Source organism: Vombatus ursinus, unplaced genomic scaffold (genome assembly GCF_900497805.2).
Source record: "Vombatus ursinus unplaced genomic scaffold, bare-nosed wombat genome assembly UNPS02014785.1, whole genome shotgun sequence".
Classification (NCBI taxonomy): Eukaryota; Metazoa; Chordata; class Mammalia; order Diprotodontia; family Vombatidae; genus Vombatus; species Vombatus ursinus.
The window spans coordinates 9,765,482-9,785,560 of NW_020954563.1; the positions used below are offsets into that span (position 1 = coordinate 9,765,482).

A 20,079-nucleotide genomic window follows, 5' to 3' on the forward strand; every position below is an offset into this window, starting at 1 on the left:
CACACAGCTAGTAAGTGTCAAGTGTCTGAGGCCAGATTTGAACTCAGGTCCTCCTGACTGCAAGGCCAGAGCTCTATCCACTGTGCCACCTAGCTGCCCCCTCATAATTATCTCAATGGATGCAGAAAAAGCTTTTGACAAAACATAACACCTATTCCGTTAAAAATGCTAGCAAGCATAGGGATAAATTGACCTTTCCTTAAAATGATAAGTAATATCTATCCAAAACCATCAGCAAGCATTTTCTGTAATGGGAATAAACTAGAAGCCTTCCCAATGAGATTGGAGTGAAGCAAGGATGCCTATTATCATCACTATTATTCAATATTATACTAGAAGTGCTAGCTATAGCAATAAGAAGATAAAGAGATTGAAGGAATTGGAATAGGCAGTGAGGAAATAGAACTATCATTCTTTGTAGATGATATGATGGTATGCTTAAAGAATCAACTAACAAACTAGCTTAAATAACTTAACAATTTTAGCAAGGTTGCAGGATATAAAATAAACCCATATAAATCATCAGCATTTCTGTATACTACCAATAAAGCCCAGCAGCATGAGATAGAGAAATTCCATTTAAAATGACCACAGACAATATAATATACTTGGGAGTCTACTTGCCGAGACACAGTTACAAAGCACTTCATGAAATAAAGTCAGATCTAAACAATTGGAAAAATATTATTCATGGATAGGCCAAGCCAAATATAATAAAAATAACAATTCTACCTAATTATTCAGTGCCATACCAATAAAACTACCAAAATATTTTATATAGCTAGAAAAATAACAATTCATCTGGAGGAACAAAAGGTCAAGAATATCAAGGGAATCAATGAAAAACCTGTATAATCTGGTACTTGGCTAAGAAATAGTGATGAATCAGTGGACTACACAATACATTGTAGTAAATGACCATAGTAATGTAGTTTTTGATAAATCCAAAGATCCAAGCTTTTGGGACGAAAACTCATTATTTGACAAAAACTGCTGGGAAAACTGGCAGAAACTAAGTTTAGAATAACATTTCAAACTATATACCAAGATAAGGTCAGAATAGTACATGAATTAGACATAAAGAGTCATAGCATAAGCAAATTCGGGGACCATGGAATAGTTTACCTGTCAGATCTATGGATAAGAGGAGAATTTAGGACCAATAAGAGATAGAATTATGAAATGTGAAATGGATAATTTTGTTTATATTAAAATTTTTGCATAAACAAAACCAATGCAATGAAATTAGGAAAGTAGAAAACTAGGGAAAAATTTTGATGGCAAGTTTCTCTGGTAAAGACCTAATTTCTCAAATATGTAGAGAATTGAGTCAAATTTATAAGAATACAATATTCCCTAATTAATAAGTGGTCAAAGGATATGAACAGACAGTTTTTGGACAAAAATCAAAGCTATAGTCATATTTAAAAATGCTCTAAATCACTGTTAATTCGAGAAATTCAAATTAAAAGAACTGTGAGGAACCACCTCATACCTATCAGAGTGGCTAATATGACAGAAAAGGAACATGATAAATGCTGGAGGGGATGTGGGAAAACTGGAATACTGATGCATTGTTGGTGGAGTTGTGAACTGATCCATCCATTCTGGAGAGCAATTTGGAACTATGCACAAAGGACTATCAAACTGCATACCCTTTGATCCAGCAATGACACTATTAGGTCTGTATCGCAAAGATTAAAATAAAAAAGGAAAAGAACCTATTTGTGCAAAAATATAACAGCTCTTTTTGTGGTAGCCAAGAATTAGAAATTGAGGGGATGTCTATCAATTGGGAAATGGCTGATCAAATTGTGGCATATGATTGTAATGGAATAATATCGTGCTATAAGAAATGATAAGCAGGATACCGGAAAATCTGGAAAGACTTACATGAACTAATGCAGAGTGAAGTGAGCAGAACCAGAACACAGTACATAATAACAACAATACTGTATGAACAACTTTGAATAACTTAGCTATTCTCAGCAATACAGTTATCCATGACAGTCCCAAAGGACTCATGATGGAAAATGCTATCTGCCTCCAGAGAAAGAACTGATTGGAGGGGCAGCTAGGTAGTGCAGTGGATAGAGCTCCACCCTTGGAGTCAGAAAGACCTGAATTCAAATCCAGGCTCAGACACTTGACACTTACTAGCTGTGTGACCCTGGGCAAGTCACTTAACCCTGATTGCCTCAAAAATAGCAAACAAAAAAAAAAAAGAGAGAACTGATAGGTGTCTGAATACAGACTGAAGCATACTATTCCCTTTTTTTAGTTGAAGTTTTCTTCCATAAAATGACTAATATCGAAATATTTTATGTGATTGTACACGTATAACCTATATCAGATTGCTTACTATGTCAGGGAGAGGGGAGGGGAAGGGAAGGAGGAAGGGATAGAATTTGGAACTTAAAACTTCAGAAAAATGAATGTTAAAAATTGTTTTTACATGTAATTGGGGAGAAAATAATATATTTTAAAAAGGACTGTCACAGGGGAGACTAGTTCTGCTTGACCGCAAAAGACAAAATTAGAATTGTGGGTAAAAGTTGCAGAAACTTACCTAAGAAGGAAAAACTTCCCAACAAAAAGGGGAGTAATGTGATGCCCCAACAAAAAGGGAAGATGCTGCTTCAGTACAGGTGGGATTCTCCCTCAGTAGAGGTCTTTGAGCAAAAGCTGGATGACTTCTTATGGAGTATATGCCCTAGAGCAATAGTGTCAGATTCAAATAGAAAGGAATCCCTGTAGGGCTGTAGACTGACTTAGAAAACCACAGATTAACATTATGTTGTATTGTATTTTTAGTTATTTTGTTAAATATTTCCCAATGACATTTTAATCTGGTTCTGGTCCCACTTGGGAGGATGAAGTCTGACAGTTCTGCTCCAGAGCTTATTCTTGTTCAAGAATATGTTGAATGAGATGCCTTTAAATTCAGATTCTGTGAACTGGGAAAGCTGGAAAGGGAAGCTAGTTTGCAGGAAGGATGATGATCCCAATTTTGACATATTGAGTGAGGTAATGGAGAAATTCAAGTGTAACACAGGATTGGATTTCAGGTGAGATGCCAAAGTAGAAGATGCATGTCACAGAGTGGTTAGAGAACCTAAAGTAACCTCAAGTAGTGAGTGGAGAAACAGAGGATCAAGGTCTTGGCCTATACTCACCCACCCTAGGTGTGTGAGGAAGAACACACAAGAATTGATACAAAAAGTAGGAAGAGAAGCTGGAGGTCAAAGTGCTCAGGAGGCCAAGGGAAGAGCGTCTAAAAATGTTGACAATGTCAGTGCTATAGAGAAAGAGGGAGATGAGCGTTCTGAAGTTAAGCACTGAGAAAATGTCATTAGATTTAACTATTAGCAGGAAGTTAAAGAGAATCCTGACACAGAATAATTTTAAGAAATTAAAGAGGGAGTGGGAACACTAAGAGAACGCTGAGGGTAGGAAGAAGAAAACTGAAGTAGGAAGGGGGAGCTGAGAGAAAGGAAGTTTTGTTTTGTTTAGGATAGGAGAGGTTTGAGTATTTTGAAAAGAAGGAGCCAAAGAGACATTAAAGATGCTGGAGAGAAGGACATTAACATAGAGGCAATATCCCTTTAGAATTGAAGGGATAGGATGCTTTGTTATATGGAATGATTCTCTGGGAAGGGGGAGTAGTAGGGAGAGAGCCAGAAACTGTTAAAAGATGATAATAAAAATATTTTTAAAGAAATGAAGGGATTGTCATTTAGAGCACAGATAAGCAGCCCTGTTTCTCTGAAGCACGAAAACTAGGGATATATTAAGGTGAAGGTCAAGTATAGGTGGAAGTCAGCACAATCAGTTGTCTCACATCAGCCTCTGCCATTGCAGGTTAGGGTGTGTGGGAAGGTCTCTAGTAGCCTGTGAGGTGGAGGGGCCAGTGGACAAGAGAGGAGCAAATGAATCCTCAAAGTGGTCCAGTCAATAGCCAGGGCTGAGTGGCAGCTAAAGAAGATAAAACAACTATAATCATAGTTCCCATTTCTCTGATGTTTTAAGGCTTACAATGTGCTTTCCTTCCAATCCCTTACTTCTGTAGTAAAGATTGTGGGAGCATAACTGCCTTTTCTTAGTTGGTAGGAGGTTCTCTCCTTGGAGGCAAAGACAGTTTTCTTTGTACCTGTCCCTGCCCACCCCAGGGTTGCTGATGTTAAATTGGGAAGACAGGTAAGTCACAGCCCACTGATCATAATCTCCGTTTTATAGATGTGGAAACTAAGGCACAGAAGAGGGAAGGAACTTGCCTCTGATAGACTATGCTGTCTCAGCTTTGTGGTGACTTAGAAGTACCTACCCCTGCAGAGCTATGGTGAGGATCCAGTGAGATGATGGCATGACCAAAAAGCCCTATAGCAAAGTTATCATAGCAGTAGTTTACATTTTCTTTCCCTGTACCTGTAAGGTATTGTTTGTAGATATTCTCATTTTATAGACAAGGAAATTGAGGTCCAGAAAAGAGAAATGACTTGCCCAAGCTGGGCCCCCTCACGTGCGGCAGGACCCTGAGGAACCCACTCCTGCACCCCTCTTAGGAACATGTGTCCTTCCCTCACTCTCCTTGGTGGATCCCTTCCCTAGGTAGAAGCATCTTCAAAGAAGGCTGGGGGCCAAAGGAGTGTAGCCTTCCCATCACAGGATCTCCAGAGTTGGCAGCCTTGAATTAGCAGACAAGATGGGAAGAGAACAAGGAAGAGAAGAGATAGCATCCCTGCCTTGAAAATGCCTAAATTAATCACCATGCTTTCAGAAGGGGTATATCAGCCTTCCAGTCCTCATCTGTCTGGGCAGGCAGGGAAGTATGGGAAGAGATGGGAAATATGAGGTGCTGGTACCATGCCTAATTTCATTAGCAGGGTCTGGTAGCGGCCAGCCGGATACCTCCAGAAATCTGTGTGTCATTTTTCATTCCATTCATTCACTGACTCACATTCAGCAAACATTTAAGCATATACCATGTGTAGAGCACAATGACTAGTTTTGGGGGAGACAGATTTTAGGAAAGATCCCCTTGCTATGCCTATTTATGATCTTCAGGATAATAGAAATAACTGATATTTGTACAGCACTTTAAAACTTGCAAATAGACATTTTCCATTTCAGCCTCACAATAGCCCTCTGAAAGTGGTCACCAGAGTGACGCTATCTCCGTTTTAGAGATGAGGAAACAAGATTAAGAGCTGGTCAGTGCCAAAAGGTGGGATTTGAGCCAAGACTGATGATCCCAAAGGATCCTTTCCAATTGCAATTCCAAGATCCTGGGGCCTGGGTTTGAATCGCAGCTTCATTATCTTCCCCATCCCAACCCCCCAGAAAACCTCTTCTTCCTGATTTCGCTATTACTGTGGAAGACACCACTAACTTCTTAGTCACCCAGGGTCACAACCAAGCTGTCATCTTGACTCCTTACTCTCTCACCCCTTATATCCAATCTATTGCGAACAACTGTTGATTTTACCTTTATAACATCTCTCACCCGTGCCCCCTTCTCTCTTCTGACACTGCCACCAGCCTGATGCAGGCCTGTATTCTGCTGGTGGGTCTCCCTACCACGTCTCTCCCTACTCCAGTTTATCCTCTACTTTGCTGTCAAAGTGATCTTAAAATGTAGGACTGACAGTGTCACCTCCCCCACCTTTATTCAATCCACTCTAATGGCTGTCTGTTACCTCCAGCATTGAATATAAAATCCTTTGTGTGGCTTTTAAAACCTTTCATAGCCTGGCCCCTTCATAGATTTCCAGTCTTCTCATACTTCGTACCCTCCACATACCCTTCAATTCAGTGACACTGGCTTCCTTGCTGTTCCTCACTCAAACACTCTGTTTCCCAAATCAGTGTGTATGCTCATTGGCTGCCCCCTTTACCTGAGATGCTCTTTCTCCTCATCTCTGCCTCCTGGCTTCCTTCAAGGCCCAGCTAATATCCCACCTTCTACAGGAAACCCTTCCCAATCCCCCTTAATTCTAGTGCCTTCCCTCTGTGGATTATCTCCATCTTGTCTATAGCTAGTTTATATGTAGTTGTTTTCATGTTGTCTCCTCCATTAGAATGAGAGAGTGTTTGTTCACAAAGCAGTTTGTGATCCTCAGAGTGCCCTATAGAAATTCAGCTATAGTTGTTATTATTAGTCCTGATGGGACTTGAAACCTTTGGCCCCAAGTGTCCTCTTGGCCCAGGGACCATCCTCAAATGATGGTAAATCACCTGCCAAGGTACCACTTAAAGGCCAGTGGAGACAGTAGACAGTGATAAGTGGCCTCTGTGTCCAGAGATTGATGCCAACTTGGCGCCTGACGCACCACTGTACCAGGAAACATGTTTTCTTTTTTGTTAATAATAGTCATTAAGAGTCCTGTACCCAACATGTTTCCCCAGGGAGGCCTATAGCTCAGGCCAAAAACTCTACACGCACAGACACTTCATTCTCTACCCTCATGGCTCTGAGTTGGACCTGGCCTTCCCAGTTAGTGCCCTCTTACCTTTCTCTCCCATTACCTCAGGGAAAAGCAGCCCCAACTTAATTCTAGGACTTCAGTCAATAACTGCTAACTTTACTCACTCTTTGCTCCTGGGTGACTATTTTGCATCTAATCTATACATTCTTTACTTACTGTGGAGACATCTTTGAAGCCAGGGATGAGTTTCATTTATCTTTTTTTCCCCTGTAGTCCACAACACCAGGCCTGGCACATAGGCTCCCAGGAAATGTCCATTCATTCAACAAACAGAAGCTGAATGACCACTTGTTGGGGGTATGGCAGAGGGGGCTAGGTGCCCTCCAAGCTTCTTTCTGGTTTGAAATTCTAGAATTTTATGAACTGCTTAGGCAGCTTTTGATATGTGCAGACACTTGTGTTAGGCCCTAGAGGGATGACATGTTCTATCAGAAAAAAAGTCGTCTTCTTTGTTCTTATGCAGTGAATGAGTGTTCCAGTCTAACTCTGCCCTAACAGGTAGTTGGGAGGGTGAGAGGCAAGAGACCTTACTGGAAGAGGAGCATCAGCTCAAAATATTCAGGGAGAAAAAAGGGAAGGGTAAGTTCTTGCACTCAATTGGGGGTTATTGAGGATACAGTATTTCTCTCTCTGCACCCTGTGAGGCACTAGCCCCTTTGCTTCTGAGCACCACCTACCCACTAGCACCACCACCACTATCACAGGCTGAGAAGTACTCCTTGTCTCTAACCTAACTAGGGCCTTTTATAAACTGGGAAAAGAGGGGAAGAGGAAGTGATCAGTACAAATAAGTTATATGAGATCAAGAATTTAAAGCTAGAAGGGACCTTAGAGGTCATCCAGTCTGACCTCCATCTCTTACAAGTGAGGAAACAGGCCCAGAGAGTTTAAGTGATTTGACAAAGGTCACACAGGTAATGAGGGCAGAACCAGGATTCGAAACCAAGTGTTCTGATTCTCAATATGGCCCTATGTCTGATATCACTAGACCAGGACCCTTGTCAGAGATCTCTCCAGAGACATGCTGGGGATACATGAAGCAATGAGACCCAGATTTGTGGTTGTTCAGTTGTTTCAGTTGTATCCAACTCTTTGTGACCCCATTCAGGGTCTTCTTGGCAAAGATACTGGAGTGGTTGCCAGAAATGCACACATAATCACACTGATACACACATGCATTACCCACATGTTTACCTACAGGTACATATATACCCAGTCATGTTATTAGTGGAACATGCTTACACACTCCTATAGGCTGAAACACAGATATACGTATACATATATTTTATGCCAATACAGGTAGAAACAAGGATATAGATAGTACTACACATATACTCAGAGAAGGGCATAATGCAGGCACTAGTACATATCCACGAGTCACCCTCAGTCAACTCCTCCCTCTACCCCCTCCAAATGCTGAGATTGTGAGATAAGGGCCTAATGAAGCCCCTGCTATCTCAGCTGCCCCAACAGGTACCTCATTACCTCCCACAAAGTCTGACTCTGTTTACTCAGCTCCCTGCCCACAACAACCCCCCAACCCCCCTCCACTCTGCCCAGTCAGGCTTGAGAGGCAACAGGTGCAAAGGAAAAATTCTGGGCATAAATTCAGGAGACTTGGATTCTCTCACTGTATGACTGTGAACAGGTCTCTTTTCCTCCTGGGCTTCAGATCCCATGGCTGTGTACAACAAGGAGAGTAACCCTATCAAGTTTTCCCAGGATTTTGGCTCCATGCAAATATCCTTGTGTCCCTAGAGCCCCATTCTATCCCTGCCAAGGCCAGATCTATGCCTCTGTTCACTGCTTTCCACCTTCCTTGGGCCCCAGAGGTAAATATCTTTTAAACTGGAGCAAAGTCTGGGCAGGAGAGCCCCCAAAGACAGGCACAGTCTGAACCTGGTAAGGAACCAAAAATTCCATACTATAGCCCCCTTCCCAGCCCCAGGGAGGCCCTGTCCCAAGCTGGGCCTAGAAGGAGGCTGGTCTAACACTAGAAGAATAAGGAGTTAACAGGGGCAGCTAGGTGGCGCAGTGAATAGAGCTCTGGCCTTGTAGTCAGGAAGACGAGTTCAAATACAGCCTCAGACACTTAACACTTACTAGCCGTGTAGCCCTAGGCAAGTCACTTAACCCCAATTGCCTAAATAAATAAATAAATAAACTCAAGTCCTCCTGACTCCAGGGCTGGTGTTCTATATCCTGATCGCCTCACCAAAAAGCAAAAAAATTTTTAAAAATTAAAAAAAAAAAAAGGAATAAGGAGTTGCCTGGGGATTAGAGGTCTGATCCTATCGAGGTTTCTTGCCCTAGGGCTCTGGCTATGCTAGAAACAACCAAGTTCAGAGCTGAGCAAGGAGAGAGGGAGAAGAGGGAAAAGAGCATCACTCAATAGGCGGTGTCCCTATGTGTCTAGATGTGTCAGTGTTTACACATGTCAGTATGTATGTGTCCACGTGCAAGCCCTAGGCATTAGGTGGGGTCATCTGGGCCATGAAATAGGGGACATAATAGGTGCTCAGAGACTGGTGCCTATGCTTGGTAAGGCCCAAGGAGGAGCCACTAGCCCTCCACAATCCGCTCAGTGGGGTTTGGGCGAGTCCTGACAGCAGCGGGTGGGGCTGATCTGACAGGTTCCCTCAAAGTGGCCTGGGGGCAATGAGGGAGGAGCCTGGCACAGACTTAGGGTGGCGGCATGGGCCTGGCTCCCCCAGAGTGAGGGTGAGGCCAAGACTCTTACCTCTTCACATCTTTCCCTGTGGTCATCCAGCAAGAGCAAGGAAGCATTGGCCATGGGGAGGCCAAAACCCAAGGCTGGGGCCTTGGGGCTAAGCGTGCAATTTGGATAGGTAGGGGTTCAGGGAGTGGTTCTCACGATCATGTTTGGGGGCCCGGGAGCCCTTCGGGGCCGAGTAGAGGAACTCAAACGGCCCTGGTGGAGAGAGGCCCTACCCCTGGTCCTGAAGCACAGTGAAGCTGCCCGGCTGGCTGCCGATGCCCTCCTGGAACATGGTGAGGCCGCCTATCTTCGAGTCATTGCTGAGGAGCGTGAGCTGCCCTTCCTTTCTGCCCTAGACCTTAACTACATGACCCAACATGTTCGTGGAGGCCCTGAGATTGGGGATAGTGGTGAGAGTGGAGATAAAGATGGCAAGGCAGGCCCCCAGACCTCTGGCACCACTGACCGGCTCAGCTTCATCTCTCAGGCCACGTCTGGCACCTATTTCCCAGCAGCAACAGATGCTGAACCACCTGCCCTGGACCTGGGTTGGCCTGAGGTACCCCAGGCCACAGGCTTCAGCCCCACACAAGCTGTTGTCCACTTCCAAAGAGACAAAGCCAAGAACATCAAAGACTTACTGCGCTTCCTCTTCAGCCAAGCTCGCACGGTACAAGACTGGATGGTAGGGGGTACTTGACTGGTTGATAGGGCAGGAGACCAAGGGGTGGGGGCTGAGTGGGTAGGACTGAGCCAGGGAGTGAGGCGAGGTAAGTTTTGGATCTAGGTTACAAATTCTGTGGGACTTATAGTAGGCACCAGCCCAGGAAGTAAAAGAAGTGAGGAGGGCTTCCTAGAGAGAACATTAGGGCTGTTAAGGATTGAGGAGAGATTCCATCTGTTTCTCTTCCCACCCCACCCCCCACTCCCAACATATCCATACTAAGATACTTAGACCTCCCACTACCTTTCTCTGGTCCTGTTTCTCCTGGGGGAAGGGAGAACACTTGGGAAGACCCTGTCCTTCACTATTATTAGAATTCAGTGGTACAACCCTGTGGGCCCCCTGGAGGACAGGCCTAGAAGACAGAGATCATTTGGATAACTGGATTCATTGATGTTAGAGAGTGGTCAGGTCAGGTCTTACCTTACCATTAGTTAGGCTCACTAACTAATGAACTGCAATTTCATGAGAGGGAAGGGCAGGCTCAGAGATCAGAAGTCAGACCAGGACCCAGGGAAGGAGAGGCAAAACCTGTCCTGTCCCTCTAAGGCTCTCCTTTCCCTAATAGGGCACTTTGGGTCTTGGATTCCTTCTTTCACCCTCAACTTTCCTGGACAGGTTTCTTGTGCCGCCCTGGGGCATGGGTGGCCCCAGTATAGCATCTAATAGGATCATTAACTCTGTCCCAACTGCTTTGATCTTTGGTTCCTCCCCTAGCTTTCACTACTTAGAAGCCAATCTCTAACCTAGAATCTGTGGTTCTCCCCTGCTACATATCCTGTCAGAGACAAAGTCGGAAGACATTGGTTCAAGTATTAGTTTGATCCTTAACTCATTGTGCAACCTCTCCAGCTCTGGGTTCCAGTCTTCCTATCTGTAAGATTAGACCCTAAGTTCATTTCTCTAGTCCTGGTGGAAGGGGAAGGAAGAATTAAGGAGCTACTATCCAAGGGGCCATCCACAGGTGCTCAGAAAGTCCTGAATCCCGAGAGGCGGAGACTGTGGGGCTGGGGTCAGGGCGAGCTAGACAGGGTTTTAGAACTGGAAGAGTCCTTAGAGATCCAAAGATCTCCCTCCTGCCTTTTGTGATCATATAGCCTATCAAGTCCAACCCTCTAAAAATTGTACAGATGTGAAAACTGAGACTCAGAGGGGGAGAAAGACTTGCCTCAGGTTACACATTGAATGAGGGGCAGAGCTGAGTCCAGACCCCAAGTATCTTGGCTTCCATTGCTTGGACCCTATTCCCTTCCCCCTCCAGGTTGTGGCTGTGGTAATGGATGTGTTCACAGACATGGAGCTGCTCTGTGATTTGATGGAGGCTTCAGGACGTCGGGCTGTGCCTGTTTACCTGCTGCTGGCTCAGGACAGCTTGCACCACTTCCTGGAGATGTGCTACAAGATGGATCTCACTGGGGGCCACCTGCCGGTCAGTGGACACGGGTAGAGTCAGTAGGGCCAGAGATACCAGACTGGGATCAGCGAGGTGTTGGATCAGCAGGGTCAGGGTCAGGTCAAGGATAAGTAGCAGCAGGGACCCCACTTTTCAGTAAGTAGTAGCAGGCTTAGTTGACCTAGAGATGAAGATCAAGGACAACAATTCCAAGGTTATTCAAGTTGGTGCCATTTGCTCAAGCTATCTCCTGTACTTCAAATAGGCTCCTTCACCTCTACCTTTCAGAATCCTTGTCCTCCTTCGAGGCTCACATCACAAGCCACCTTCTCTTTGAAGCCTTTCCTGATCCTCCTAGTGCTCTAGCCCACCTCTGTTATACCTAGAGTTCTCTGATCTCTCCTTGACCCTCTTCATTCTCTACTGTATATTACACCTATTGCATTCATGTGTTAATCTCCCTGTAAAATATAAGCCCCTTAAGAGTATGCGTAGTGCCTTCCTCATACATTGTAAGTGTTTGACAAATTTTTGTTGAAATGAAATTAATTTAATTGAGTTGACCCTGGGTGGGTCAGGATCTAGGGTTGGCAGAAAAAGTCTTCGAGGCCAGAAAAGTGCCTCCTGACGCTGCCTCTCCTCCTGAATTCTAGAACATGCGTGTGCGGAGCATTTCTGGGGACACCTACTGCAGCAAGGCAGGACGACGCTTCACAGGGCAGGCACTAGAAAAATTTGTCATCATTGACTGTGAGCAGGTGGTGGCTGGGAGCTACAGGTATGATGGAAGGAACAGGGAATAAGGAGTGACCTGGGGAGGGGAAGTCCCACCTTTTGCCTATATGATCTCTTCTGCATACTCATCAGATGGAGCTGCAAAAGGTTTCGAGAACACTGATGGTCTAATCCCCATTTTACAGAGGGGAAAACCTAGGCAGGGAAAGGATGTGGCTAAGATCACACGGAGTCCACAGCAGATCTAGGGCTGGAGTAAAAGGCTCCAGACCCCGTGCACAGAGCTCTGCCCCCTGCCCTGTGCTGTCCTCCTGCCCCTAGTGGGTCCCTCTCACCAGCCCACCTTTGGATTGCTAACCCCCTGCTCTCTCTGCCCCTCCTAGCTTCACATGGCTCTGCAGCCAGGTTCACACCAGCCTCGTGCTGCAGCTTCGGGGCCGAATTGTTGAGGACTTCGACCGAGAGTTCCGCTGCATGTTTGCTGAGTCTCAGGCTGTGGAGGGCTTTTCTGGCGGGGAGGAAGATGTCTTGACTCCTCGGGCTCCCCGCCCACCCCCACCTCCTCTGGCTTTTGAGTCAGGCCTCCCTAGTTCACCATCTACCTCACCAATTGGCCCTAGCCTTGGCAGTGTCAAATGTTCCCCCCTTACAAGCTCTTCCTACTGTGGGCTGCCTGGAGGTGGTGGCGGCATTGGCTTCAATGGTCTTGTGGCTTCCGGTTCCCCTGGTTCTGGCTGTCACCAAGCCAGTGGCCCCTTTCCCTTGCACCGGCGATTATCAGACCCCAACCACAACCCAACTATAGCTTATCGACCCAGCTTAGGCACACTGGGGACAGCTCCTTGGGCTCAGTCATCGCCAGCCCTCAATCAGGAAGGACTAGGGTTGGGGTTTGGGCTGGGGGTAGGACCAGTAACGGGACCAGGGCTAGGGAACCCTCTGATTTCTCGCCAGCTCCACCTTGTGCCCCTTCCTCGACTTCCAGAGAATGGGCTTGCCCATAGCCAGGAGCCCAGCCTACCCAGGGGCCTCTGTGGAATGCCTACATTAGCCCCAGAAGTGAGTCAGAAGCCACTACAGGAGAGGAAGCCATCCCCTCCCAGCCATAACTATGGACGACTGGACCTCCTCCCCAAGGGTTCTCAGACACCTGGTTCTGGGAATCCAGGCTCTGGGGACCATGCCAAGGTCAGGGAGCAGTCTGTGGATCAGAGGCGACCAACTCTGGGCCAGCTGGACCTTGTGGCTAAATATGGTCCATTCCGGATGGAGGGGACAGGGCCAGTTAGGACCTCTACCCCAGATTCCATGGGCAGAGCCAAGGTGGCCTCTGAAGATGAGAAGCGGCTGACCCTGGGCCACAGCAAGTTAGACCTCATCACTAAATATCACAGGCTACAGGGGATAAAAAGGAGCCCAGACCCAGGTGTCCCTGGCATCCGTAGTGTTTCTAGCCCACGGGAATCTGTTGTTTCTGGTGTACCTACTGTCCCTAACCCACAGGAGCCCAGTGTCTCCAGTGTTCCTGGTCCTCAAGCATCCTGCATCCCTGCTGGTTCCCAGAATCATACTCCTGGGGATGAGAAATGTCTGACTTTGGGTCACAGCAAGCTGGATCTCATCACTAAATATAACAAATCCAAGTTCAGACTGATTCGAAGCCGCTTTGAGACCTAAGACCCCTTTGCCTGCCTCTTAGACCCAGGATCTATAGGAAACACCTGTGACTGGTCCTAGTTCATTGCTGGTCTGACCTGTCACAGACACAAGGGTTAGAACCAGAGGCAAGTGTCACCAGGGGCCAAGGCTACTGCTCCCTCAACCCTACTGATGCCTAATGTCCCTGACACTTAACCTCTTCACCTAAAATTCCAACCTACTGATCCCAACGCCACTAACTACAACCTCATTTCTGACCTACTGACCCTGCTCCCCATCTCCACCCCACTATGGACTGTATTTATCCACTGATATTCAACCTCACTGAACCCCACCCATCTGACTTCCCACCATAACGAACCTGATTTGTGACCTCAACACACTCACAGATCAACCAGTATTTACTGATTGCTCCCTGACTTTGTGCATATTAACTATGTTCCAGGTGTGGGGGTGGGGGGGGGAAGCAAAGGTTGTGGATAGGATTATCACAACTAAGGTAATGAGCTCTCTATCATTAATATGGTCCTATCTGAATGAGGCTTCCTTAACCTCTGAGGTCCCTGACCCAGAAACAGGTGAGGACACCTGTTCTGCAGGATGGAGTCTGGAAAGCAAATTGCCAGATTTGTCCTGCCTGGCTCCTGGGGCTGCTACTAGAAGGAAGGGAGGAACCAGGAAAGGGAGAGAAGAGGAGGACTAGAACAGTCCCCCAAGATAGGGGAAGGTACCCAAAGCCAAGGAGACGTCCAGAACAGGGATGCACCAACAAGTCGGTCGACCGGACAAGCACACAATACGTGCAAACCCCCTCCCCCGGGGTCACATGGGACAACCCTTTCCCTGGGCCACATCAATGTCCAGTCACAGTGGAAAATTAACACAAATAAACTTAAGCGTCCCTGACCAACACTCGACTGGCGTGACCTGTGGGAATCTGGGGCTGGGGACTCAGCTCCTTCCAGGCCAACCTGGGGAGAAGACTGCAAGGTTTTCATTTCAAAGATGAGCTGGGGGAGGGTTAGTGGAGAAAGGGGGCGAGGGCGAGAATCCAAGGAGGCAGTGAGCGGGGCTGGGAGGGATGGAAGGCGTGGGGCGTGATGGCTGAGGAAGAGGCGGAGCAGAGTGACGTGAAGTTCCGGAAGGGGCGGGGCTCCAGCAGAAGTGACCGGAGTGGATTGGAGTAAGGAACGGTCACTGAGCCCAGGAGGTCGCCCTCCCCCCAGTCCCGGCCCGCAGAAGATTGGGAACCACCCACCAAAGGGGTCCCAGGGTCCCGGGCCAGAGCAGCCCCATAGGGGCCTTCGTCCCGGAAGTCTTTTAGTTCAGGAGCGGAAACGGAAGCGACATACGAGAGCGCCTCGTGCGATAGCCTTTGCCCGGTGAGCTGGCTCGGCGGCGGGCCCCGAGGGGCCAGAGTCGGGGGAGGAGGAGAGGGGAGCCGGGGATCGATTGTGCTGTCGGGCCGAGGCCGGAGGGGCCGAGCTCAGCCAGCCTCGGAGGAAGGCGGGTGTTGGGTACGGCCTCGGGGTCGGGGAGGGGGGATCCCGAGGGAGCCGCAACTTCCTGACCCCCTTGACCCGCCGTCCCTAGGCGTCATGGCGGTCCGAGCCTCCTTCGAGAACAACTGCGAGGTCGGCTGCTTCGCCAAGCTCACCAACACCTACTGCCTGGTGGCCATCGGCGGCTCGGAGAACTTCTACAGGTGGGGCCCCAGGGGGCCGGGAGGGGGAGGCTTGCCTCTCTCGGGATTCTGTGACTCCAAGCGAATCCCGTACCCGCCCTGGGCCTCAGTTTCCCCATATTTACCATGGGGGTGGCTGTCTTCGTTCAGCCTCCCTCACAGCTGGTGTCAAGAATTTCAAAAGGCATTGGAGAGGGAGCTTTAGAAGGAGGCTTGAGTTTCTGTAAATAAGATCTCTTTGAGCTCCGAAACTAAGGTCCAGAGGTTCAGGAGGGGTGTGACTGACCTGGGAGGGAGGGGGGAGGAGGAAGCCCAGCAGCCCCAGAGAAGAGTCACCATGGGCCCTTCTGGGGTGTCACTCAGTGACCTGTGGGCTGACTGTGTGTTCGCAGTGTGTTTGAGGGCGAGCTTTCCGAGACCATTCCAGTGGTACACGCTTCCATCGCCGGCTGCAGGATCATTGGTCGCATGTGTGTGGGTATGTCTGGTCCAAAAGGGCTGGGAAGAGTGGAGGGAATACCAGGGTGGTGGTATGAAGGCGTTGTTACTCAGAGGTCCCCACGCCCTAGTGACGTCATCTCAGGCCCTTTTGATTTTCATTGCATTGAGTGGTGGTGTTAGTTTTGCTCCCAACCCTTCGAGGCTTTCAGAGTCAGAGGATTTCCATTCAAAGTTGTATTTGCAGTTGGTGCTGCAGTCAGGGATAATGTTTGAGTGTATTATCTGCTAGCCTTACACACTTTCTTCCCTTGAGCCTAAAATGGGTAGGAATCTGAGAGAGCAGATTTGGACCTTAGAATGAAATAATTTTATCATTAACACAGCTGTGTGGACAGTGCCCATTTTGATTTTTTGCCAGGACATTTGGCACCCAGATGGGTATGAGAACCCATATTCGTTGGTTGAATTAATTAAAAACTAATTACTTACAATGTTCAGATCTCTGTGCTAGGTGCTAAGATGGTGCACTCATCCTCAATATTAAAGAGGGAAAAGGAGGGTGTGCGGGCCTATGAAGCCAGGTCAGGAGATAATGTGTCCCTTTATGAACGACAGAGAGAATTTGGGAGGTGCTGCTTCTGTGTCTCCTCCCTCCCCAGCTTAGTGGCTGTTTTCCTTCTGGATCTCACCAGGCAACCGGCATGGCCTTCTTGTGCCCAACAATACTACAGACCAAGAGCTACAGCACATTCGAAACAGTCTCCCTGACTCAGTGCAGATCCGACGGGTAGAGGAGCGACTCTCAGCACTGGGCAATGTTACCACCTGTAATGACTATGTAGCTCTTGTTCACCCCGACCTGGACAGGGTGAGGAGGTTTTGGCAGTTGGGTCAGGTCGACACACGGACACAATATCATCCTAATCCCTAGATAGTCTGGTAGGAGTGTCTCATTTGGGTGCTGAAAACATCAACGTGTCATATCATCAGTATGGATAAAGTAATGTATGTAGTCTTTTTAAAATAAGGAGATTGAACCTTATGTAGTTTGTAAGGTCTCATCTAACTTTAATTCTCTGAGTCTGATTCCTGTGCAGGGTTATGGTGAAGATTAGATGGATATGGTCCTTGTCTCCTAGAAACTTCTTATCTAGATAGGGAGACTGACTAGGCAGACAAAGGACATTGAGCTTGTTTGGGCTTCAGTCATTTGGCATCCCAAAGTTGCATATGATTTGAATTGGAGGAAAACCACAACTTAATTCCAAAACAGGGCTTTTGGAAGTGGGATGCTTAACCCTTTAACATCTATTTTGAAGAATCGACGCAGTACAGCAGAGTATTTTGGTTTTTTAGTCAGAGAGCTTAGGTTTAAATCTCAGTTCTGTTACTACCGATGTGAACTTGAAAATTCTTCTCTAAGCTTCAGTTTTTTACCTGTAAGATAAGGGGGTTGAACTGGATAGCCTCTTGAATCCTTTTCAGCTCCAAATCTATGATTCTTTGAATGTTCTGGCTCATTTGGGGGGATAGAGACTGTGGTGATCAGCCCCAGGCAGCTTTAATAGAGCTGCTGAGGATTGCTGATCTGGAGCCACGTGGGTACTCCAGAGAAGTAAATTGGTCCCTTCTGCCCTTCATCCCCATTTCTCAGTATAGATACAGCTAAATCTTCCATTCTTCCTTGGGTGGGAATGTGGATACTGATAAACATTAAGACATTGGAGGCCTGGTATTTCTTCACACTTCTGATAAGCTAGGGTTCTGAACTCAGTGTGTCTGCCACTCACAGGAGACAGAAGAAATTCTAGCTGATGTACTCAAGGTCGAAGTCTTCAGACAGACAGTGGCTGACCAGGTGCTGGTGGGAAGCTACTGTGTTTTCAGCAATCAGGGAGGGCTAGTGCACCCAAAGACTTCCATTGAGGACCAAGATGAATTGTCCTCCCTTCTCCAGGTTCCACTGGTGGTGAGTACCTTTCCCTCTGCCCGCAGGCCCAACTTGTTCCAATTTTTGCAGGTTTAGCCAGGGCTAACCCTGATGCCTCAAGAGTTGAGTCATCACCCTATATTCTAATGGGGCAAAGGTGTTCAGAGTCTCCCACTCCATCTCATAAAAGCAAAGCAAGCCAACACCTGCCTTTTACCAAGGAGTGCATTAGTCACTTTAGGCTTGGCTGCTTTTTTATGATTGGCCAGGGACAAGAACAGCTATGAGTGTAAGGAGTGGGCATGGAGGCTGCTGCATGGTGCTCTGTGTATTCCTCCCATCACCCTGGGAAGAAGAAACCTATCAGAGCTTCCAGCTCTGGATTTTTAGTGATTTATCACTTTTTAATGATTTCCCTGATTTTGTATTAATGATTTGTTTGGTTTTTTTTTAAGTCTGGGTACTGTTTTACCAAATTTGAGCTATGGAGTATAAATGAAGATGTGTGTAGGTCTGGGGGTAGTCATTTAATAAGAACAAGGATCTTTATGACCTTGAGCTCATGAGAAATGCCAGGTGAGGACTGAAAGGACTGCTCTGCAGAGTCATAGTATTGGTGACATCCAGGATCAAGGACAGCCTCTTAGGGCCCCCAGGATTGGAGACTTGCTATCCACATGTAAAAACATTGAAGAGGGGGACATTCTGGTATACACTGGGTTCTCTCGCAGGCTGGTACTGTGAACCGAGGAAGCGAGGTGATTGCGGCTGGAATGGTGGTCAACGACTGGTGTGCTTTCTGTGGGCTGGACACAACTAGCACAGAGCTGTCAGTGGTAGAGAGCGTCTTCAAGCTTAATGAAGCCCGACCCAGCACCATTGCCACCAGGATGCGAGATTCTCTCATTGACAGGTTAGTGATTCTGCTGTGGCCAGCTGATTCCTGTATCCTTGAAGGTTTTTATGGATTGATGTATGTTAAACCAAAGAAACCAGCTCTTCTGTAACATAGAGCCTACCTGTATTGATAAAATAACTCAACTGTAGTTTCTCAGATGTGAATGGTCAGGAACTGGTACAGCTTGGTTTTCCAAGCATTCAGCCAATCCAAGAAGCAAGAGCACACTTGTTCATTTATAGCCCCTTTCTAGAATTCCTTTTGTGCCCCAGATGAGAGACAGATATTTAAAGGTATTCTCACAGAAGGGCCAAGGGTCCCTGTAGAAGAGGGATTCTTAACTTGAGTTCCTTGGGTAGATTCAGGGTATCCTTGAATTTGGATAGGGAGCAAAATGACACCTTTATTTTTACTAGTCTTTAATACTAGTCTTTATAGCATTTTCTTCAAAAAATGTTATTCTGAGAAAGGGGTCCATGACAAAGAAGGGTAACAATCCCCTGCTGTCATGTAAGGGGAAGGGGTTTAGGGGTTGGCTGAAGAGCAGTGGTGTAATGGATCTTTTTTCTTTTTTTTCCAGTTTAACCTGAGTGATTACCTATTGCTTCTGTTGTTTGGCCTCTTGAATAAGGACTTTGGTTCCTGTACCAGTTCCAGTATGGTGTGAGGCCCTTCAGAATCTCTAAACATCGGCACTTTGGAACCTGGATCGTGGCTGGTGGGAGTATAACAAAGCTTCCAAGACTGATCTCCTATAACTTCATTTTTACTTGTTAGAAAAAAAAAGCCCTTAAGTGAGTTCACCTTGGTTTTTTGATTTCCACTGTCCTTGTGCCCTATTCCATCATTAAAAGGCACTTGGGTCCCTTGTTCTATATTTTCTTATACTGGCTGCCTAAAATTGTTAAAAAGGACTCTTGCCTTGGGGAAGAAGGGTAGCTCCTAGGAAGGACTCTTGCTTCTGGACCCTGCTCTCAAGGGATTTAGAGGTTTTACAAATGATTATTTGTATTGTGTAAATGAGAGAGCCAGAAAGTGCTCTGAGAAATTTGATGAGAAAAGTCATCAAAAGTCTCTGGTGGTCTCAGGGAAGGCTCCATGGATAAAGTATTTGGGTTGGGTCTTAATGGAAGAAACATCAGCAGATGAAGATAACTTGGCAGAGCCCACTCTAAACCATGGTATGAGCTAAGTCCAGGATAAGAACTTCAGGTAGTAGTGTAGACCAATAAGTCAATAATCATTCTTTATTAAGAACCTGTTATATTAAGCGCTGGAATATACGAGGAAAGACAAAAATATTTCTTATGTAGGAGACACAGGAAGGCTTCTTCTAGCACTTTTCTCACTAGCAGGTTTGCTTTTGATCTGGTCAGACAGGAAGATAGGAATGGAGTCATAATAAAGAGTT

General features: G+C 46.6%; 2 protein-coding genes across 4 annotated transcripts; both read left to right on the forward strand.

Annotated features, from left to right (window-relative positions):
- Positions 1-9,212: 9,212 nt before the first annotated feature.
- On the forward strand, positions 9,213-14,625 carry FAM83C (family with sequence similarity 83 member C). Of its 2 annotated transcripts, none has more exons than XM_027867122.1 (4): positions 9,213-9,889; positions 11,190-11,357; positions 11,975-12,099; positions 12,440-14,625. In XM_027867122.1, exons 1-4 carry the CDS (start codon positions 9,365-9,367, stop codon positions 13,731-13,733), a joined length of 2,112 nt encoding a protein of 703 aa, XP_027722923.1. In that variant the 5' UTR covers positions 9,213-9,364; the 3' UTR covers positions 13,734-14,625. The 2 variants fall into 2 exon arrangements, with proteins under 2 accessions (XP_027722923.1, XP_027722925.1); XM_027867124.1 differs by having other exon boundaries at positions 9,213-9,874.
- A 241-nt stretch (positions 14,626-14,866) lies between these two features.
- Positions 14,867-19,545, forward strand: EIF6 (eukaryotic translation initiation factor 6). 2 transcript variants are annotated; one of them, XM_027867288.1, is made up of 7 exons: positions 14,867-15,097; positions 15,309-15,420; positions 15,792-15,877; positions 16,533-16,708; positions 17,633-17,809; positions 18,502-18,683; positions 19,249-19,545. In XM_027867288.1, exons 2-7 carry the CDS (start codon positions 15,314-15,316, stop codon positions 19,256-19,258), a joined length of 738 nt encoding a protein of 245 aa, XP_027723089.1. In that variant the 5' UTR covers positions 14,867-15,097; positions 15,309-15,313; the 3' UTR covers positions 19,259-19,545. The 2 variants fall into 2 exon arrangements, with proteins under 2 accessions (XP_027723089.1, XP_027723090.1); XM_027867289.1 differs by lacking the exon at positions 14,867-15,097 and adding an exon at positions 15,215-15,232.
- The last annotated feature ends 534 nt before the right edge of the window (positions 19,546-20,079 follow it).